The sequence below is a fragment of the Tupaia chinensis genome, unplaced genomic scaffold (genome assembly GCF_000334495.1).
Source record: "Tupaia chinensis unplaced genomic scaffold, TupChi_1.0 Scaffold000521_1, whole genome shotgun sequence".
Classification (NCBI taxonomy): domain Eukaryota; kingdom Metazoa; phylum Chordata; class Mammalia; order Scandentia; family Tupaiidae; genus Tupaia; species Tupaia belangeri.
This window is the reverse complement of record NW_006160034.1, coordinates 1,100,622-1,106,822: the sequence shown is the minus strand read 5'-3', so window position 1 is coordinate 1,106,822 and position 6,201 is coordinate 1,100,622. Positions and strand designations below refer to the sequence as shown.

Below are 6,201 nucleotides of genomic sequence, written 5' to 3'. Positions count from 1 at the left end.
CCACAATGGGCACCCTGGTGACCTTTAATAAATAAAAGACTCAAACAGAAGAAAATAAACGCCACCAGCTAACAGAGAGAGGTGCAAATCAAGCCAAAAAGCTAAAGAATGCAGTTTCCGGGGGCCAGCAGGTGGTGAGGTGGTTAAGGCGCTAGGCTCCCAGAGGGCTGGCTGCGGTTCAAGTCTCAGACCCTGTGGCTTGAAAATCACGCTGAGTGCATGTGCGTGCGTGCCCAAGATCCCCAGGAGGAGAAGAGACGAGAAAGGATTGCGGCGTGGCCATCCGCCTTCGGGGGCGAGTTCCCACCTTCCCTCTCACTGTCTCTGTCTCTCTCTCTCTGGTGAGCACATGCACCCTATGGCAAAAAACCTAAACTAAAATAAAGCAGTCTCCAGATGTGGCTTTCACACATGACCTGCTAGATCCAAATAGGAAGTTCTGTGCAAGACACAGGGGGTAATAAAGCACGGCTGAGCACGCACCAGAGGGGCCTCTTTCTCCAGACCCCTTCTTTTCTAACGGAGACTTGTGGGTAGCGCCGAAACTGGGGCACCAGGAAGCCAACGGGACAGTGCGAGGGCCCGTACACTGTGGCCCCTACCCCACGAACCACTCTCCAGCGCAAATTCGGACTCAGGCGTGCGCAGCGGATCGCTATCTTTGGTTTCTCGCTCAGACTACGGAACCGGCTGGTCACCAGCGAGGCAGACCTGCCCTCACTCCTGCCTGGCTCCCAATCCCAATGCGAAGCGGCTTCAGACCCTGGAAGCACAAAGGGGCCACCCTGCCCCGCAGTGTCACAGGTCCGATCCCGCCCTCCATCCGCCTCCTGTGCTGGGGGCCCTATGAAGGCCAGAGCAGGGCTCCTGAGGCTCAGCTGCTCCACCGCGACTGCCCTTGGGGCTCCGCAGAGACACCCACAAAGAGAACTGGGAGAGGTGGGGCTTCTGATCTCCCCCCAACAAGGAGCTCACCTCCTTACTGCTGCCCCCCTGCAGAACCCGGCCCTGAATAGAGGAGGGGGATTTACTAGCCATAAATATCCTGTTTATGGTCTTTTCATCCCGCAATTACATGTTCCCCCTCCTGGTGGGGTTAGCGAGGCAGCGGCGCTCAGTATAATGAGGCCTCATGGAGCAGGTTGAAAGCAGCAGAAGCCCGACCCAGCACACCGGGGCCTCTAATGAACCCCACTCCTCAGAAGGCACTGTCCCCATGTGGGGCGTGTCACCAGCAGGCACCTGGCCTTGCAGGCCATCTGCCCAGGTGCGTTTACATCCTGGCTCCCGGAGGGGGTTCTCTACAAAGTGCAGACCCGCAGGCAGGGCGGACAGACGTAACTACCGGTGTCCCATGGTTTCATGCAGCGTGCCTCCCCCCGCCCACCCTACACGCTCCATTCTCCCCCCAAACCCACAACGAAACAGCTTCCTAAGTCCCTCTGTTTTCATAAAACACTTGAAGAAATGAAGGCTGTCCTATGTGAGTATGTGATACCACGCTTTCTTCATCCGACAAACTCCTACCGTCCCAAGCAAGAGTTCGCATAGGTACACTCCACTGCATGCAAATCGCCACTAAAATAAGGCTATCTTCAGTGATTCAATCGGAGCATACTGGTTAAGGTACAAACGTCCCCTGCACTCCGGATTCTCTCCGGTTACCCCTGACTCCTGCACCACGCGGCGGGCGTGCCGGGCAGAGCTCAAGTCCTGGAAGCACAGTGCCAAGGGATGCGTAAGGGAGGCGGGAGGGGCTCCGTCTGCAGCCTCCCCTTTGAGGACACGGAAGCCAAGATGCAGAAGGTCCAGGTGCACGTCCTTCACGTGCTGCTGGGGGCCAACCCGACATGGGGCCCTTGGGGAACCTCTGACCCGCATTCGCTCGGTGCGGTCTGAGCTCCAGGGTGAGAGGAGGCTGTGAGGAGTACAGCGAGCAGATCACCGAGAGCGCTCCCTGCCGAGCCGGCCTCCCAGACTTCGCTCTCGGTAACAAGTTGGAAGGACCTGGCTGGAAAGAGAGGAGAGACACGGAAAATCCCCCTCCCCACAAATCAAGTATTGTCAGGAAATATCCAAGTAGACATTCTCGTAAGCAGCTTTGCATTTAACATTCGGTGAAGATACTAAAACCTTATAAAAGAAGAACGTCTACTGCAAAGGACAGGCTAGCAGTAGGAGTCCTCGAAGTCCCCCAGGACCTTGTAGCACAGGATGGAGTGCTCCTGAGCCAGGGCAGCCAGCTCCTTCAGGAACTCCGGGAAGAGGGCGGCGGCCAGCATGGGGTTCCTCACCGGCAGGGGCAGGTTCGGGGGAGCCCCGGCGACCTTGGCTCTGTTTGTCAGGAAGGGCTGGAGCACTTTGGGAGGACCATCCAGAAGGTTCTTGCTACTTCCTGCACCGGAAGGCTCCTGAGCGGGATCTGAAATGAGAAAGGTGGTGTTCACGGGGACCCTCCTCCGAAGTGTGTGTGGGGAGGGGTGTGCCTGGCTGTGGGTGCAGTTCCATTAGCAACTGAACCCTGAAGACACAGCCGTTACACTCCATGACACACACATCTGCCCAGCACAGAGCATGACGTGAGGCTGTCACCCCGAATCCTGCGTCAGGAACTCCGTGCCAGGATGTAGACGTGTCAAGGCCCCACCGTGCCCTGACCTGAATGTGGGGAAGCTGCTCCTGCCCCTGGTACCAGCTGAGCGAGGCCACGGCTCAGTGGGCAGCTTCCTTAGGGACGCCCAGTTCCACGGCGGCTCCCCCTGCTCTCCCGCCACCCCAAGCTGGGGGACCGTTCCGTTCCCAGCCCAGCCCTGTCACACACAGAGGCTGCAGCAAGGGGCTGGCTTACACGAGCCACCGTGCTCTCTGCACCTGGTGCTCCGGCTTCTAGGGCTTCCTGGTGACCCCCAGTTCCAGGCCAGGATGTCTAGCTTCTTATATAAAAGGGGGAGCTGGGGAAGATTCCTTTGGATCAATAGAGAATAACGAAGTTGGTGTTGGCAAGAACGTCCCACAACTGTGGCTTTGGTGGTAGCAGGTGGCATCTTGGAAGCCCACATTTAAGGAGGGGGTCTAGGGGTGTCCATCTCGGCTTCAGAATCGCATCTGAGATGACGGAGCCCAGACTTGAGCACAGCCGAATGATTTGCATTTCCACATCAAAGCAATCTTGACTAATTGAAGTGATTCCACTTTCGGGACTGTCCTGAACATCCCCGGCGCGCGTGGATTCGCAGGAATTACGAACGCCTTCTCCTGCCCCTACCGGCCATTCTCCTTCCTCCTTAAATCATTCCACGCAAGCTCTCCTTTATTCTGGCTGGTTTTTAATTCCGTCCCATTTTTCAGCACTCTCCTCAGTGTTGTTTAACAGCCGTACTAAAAATCCCTGACGTTTATGGTACTTTCCACATCTCACTACTGTAGTCTTTAGTGTTTAAAAAAAATAAATGAATAAAGCTCCACTTTACTGCCTTCACTCTCCTTAGAAAGCTTATCCCAGCTCCGCGACGTGGAGAGCCGGCAGAGGTGAGACCCTGTCTTCACCGCCTTTCAGGAGGAGCCCCCAACGTGCTCTGGTGGCAGAGCAAGGGCAGTCATGTCCACCAGGAGACCGCTCCTCGCCGCCCCCACCCTTCCAGAGGCACCCAGCCTGCTGACGGGCCTGGCCAAGCCCACAGGGAGCTGGGCGGCACGCAGTGGGAGTGGAGGGCCATGGTGCCTGTCCTACCCCAGGGCTGGGGCTGCCCCTGTGGGCGCCCCTCCAGCTGTTCTGTCACCGCATCCCTGCTCAGCCAGCTCTCCCTGCCCAGGAGGCACTGGCACGGCGGCTGGGCACACGCACACGGCCACCAGCTGGCTGGGTGTCTCTGGGCAGGCTGCTTTACCTCTCCGCCTGTCCGAGCTCGTAGAGTCAGGATGAAATGGCTAAGTCCCCAGGGGTCTCTGCCTAAGCCTTGGCCCTCCCAGCGGCATCAGTTCCCCACACTCCCCGGGCTTTGCCAGCTCTCCACACCCCTGCGCTGCCCTCCAGCACTGGGGCTCCTGTGCTCCCCCATCCGCCAGCCCTTCGGCTTTCTCGGGGCTGGCCCCATCCGATCGTGTCTTTCACAGCCCTCAACACGCCCCGGGTTCACGGAAGAGGCGGGCCAGCATTTGCTGAAGGCGCTGAGCAGCCCCGTCCTCCCCGCGCCAGGCCCTCCCGGCCGGCTCCTGCTCATCGCCACCTTCTCTTTCACGTCCACCCCGTCTTCTCCCCAGAACGGCTTTCTGGCCCACTTGGCTAGCTGGGGCTCTGCATAGGGAGTGTCGCCGCTGAGGCGCATGAGCCAGCCTGCGTCCTGGGATGAGGACCGTCTTCACAGAGGCAGGCAGGAGGGCGCCGGGCGAGGGAGGCCAGGACGCAGGGGCAGTCCTCGGGGGCTCCGTCAGCAGCAGGGGGACACTGATGCGGGCTCACCGCCGGGCACCAGCCTTTCTGCATACGAGGTGCCACCAGGCTCTCCACTCAGAGGTCTGACACCCGGGTCACGGTCCCCACCTGGCAGCCAGCGTATCAGATGCCATCTTCCTCCTCTGTGGGGATAGCCCCTCCCTGATCTCCCTCTGGACTTAGACACCCTCGCAGCAGCCCTGCACGTCCAGCCTCCCGCCCATGGCAGACACACAGGCCAGGCCGCACCAGCCCGGCCCACCTGCCCGACCCAGCATCCGGGCCGCCGCACAGACCCGTCTGATCATGCGTGTACGATCCCGCTGCAGCCACTGCGTTCGTGCATGTGTGCTGGGCGCCTTCTCCCGGGAACTACGGCATGTTCAGAAGCTCACGGCCCGACCGTCCCGAGGGCCTGCACTCCACCTGCCCCCAGCCACAGGGGCTTCTCTGCCTTACAACGGCCTTGCCCCGAGCTGCCAGGAGGCCGGCCGGCATCTCACTATTCTCTCAAGCTCTTCCTCGCGGCACCCTAAGGGCTCCACGTACCCAGAGTTTGGCTTCAGTCAGAAAGGACCTGAGATATGGAGAAAAAATCCCTCATTTAAATGTCGAGGCCATGGGTCCAGTGAGGCAGAGGGACCAGGATCAAACAGCTCTGCGGAGGCAGAACCGGGCCTTCGGGCATCTGCGTTCTTTTCACTATGTATTTATTTATTTTTAAAGACAGTTTTTTTGCTACAGGGCGCGTGCGCTTGCCACAGAGATAGAAAATGAGAAATCACCCTCCGGGGAATGGGGATGGCCATGCTGCAATCCCTTCTCCATTCTCCTCTCAGGATTTTGGGCATGCATGCATGAGTTCTAACCTACCGGGTCCAGGACTTGAACCGCGGTTGACTCTGTGGGAGTCCAGCAACATAACCATTCCGCCAACTGCTGGTCCCTTTTTTTCCTTTTTTTTTTTTTAAAAGGTTTAGAATTGCCCTGGAGACACAGGGTGATGCAAGAGGATTCACTTGGGATGGTCGCAGACCCGTGGCCCAGGGCCCCCCTAAGAACACTGGGCACACACGCGCGCGCGCACACACACACACACACACACACACACACCAGGGTCCAGGCTGGCTGGCACCGGGCGGACTGGCACGTGAGCACCCCTCTGGGTGCCTCTCCCCCTCCCTCACCCTCTCCCAGAAGTCAAGAAAGAAACTTTTTTCTACCAATCGCCTGCGTGCCATTTCGGCCCCCGGCCCATCCTGTGTCTGATCTGGGCCTGAGCCCCGTGCTGTGGCCTCTGTCCTGTTGCCACTCAGCAGCCCGCATGTCCTGTGTGAGCACGTGAAGGCCGGTGCCACAACTCATCTAAGTCTGCAATCCCCAGGGCCCAAGTCACAGCTCAGGGACGATGGCCATTAAATCCCTCCAGCCAGAGCAGAAACGTGGCAAGGCTGCAAAGCCCCCCAGGCCTGGCTGGTGCAGAGCATCCTCAGCTCTCGTCCCCAGCACGGATGCATCCTCTACCCTCACCACTTCACCAGGCCTCGGCCGAACTCCTCCAGGGCAGAGAAAAGGGCACTCCTGGGAATTTGGGGCTAAGCAGAAACTCCTGCCAGCAGTCTAGGTGAAGAGGTTTATTTCCTTGGGCCCGAAAGCACGTCTGTTTTGGGCCTGAGAAGCTCTGAAAACAAGCGGAAAAGAGCAGATGCCCCTCTCGGGAAAGAGCTGGCCAAGAACGGCGGGAGGTGCACCTCTGCCTCCCCCTCCCC

At 59.0% G+C, this 6,201-nt stretch overlaps 1 protein-coding gene across 1 annotated transcript in view; it reads right to left on the bottom strand.

Moving 5' to 3' along the window:
• Positions 1-310: 310 nt before the first annotated feature.
• The window catches only part of FHIP1A (FHF complex subunit HOOK interacting protein 1A), a 205,138-nt gene continuing 199,247 nt past the window's right edge, over positions 311-6,201 (bottom strand). The window contains 1 exon segment of the mRNA XM_014591001.2: positions 311-2,422. Coding sequence (XP_014446487.1) covers positions 2,169-2,422 — 254 coding nt within the window. The 3' untranslated portion in view covers positions 311-2,168.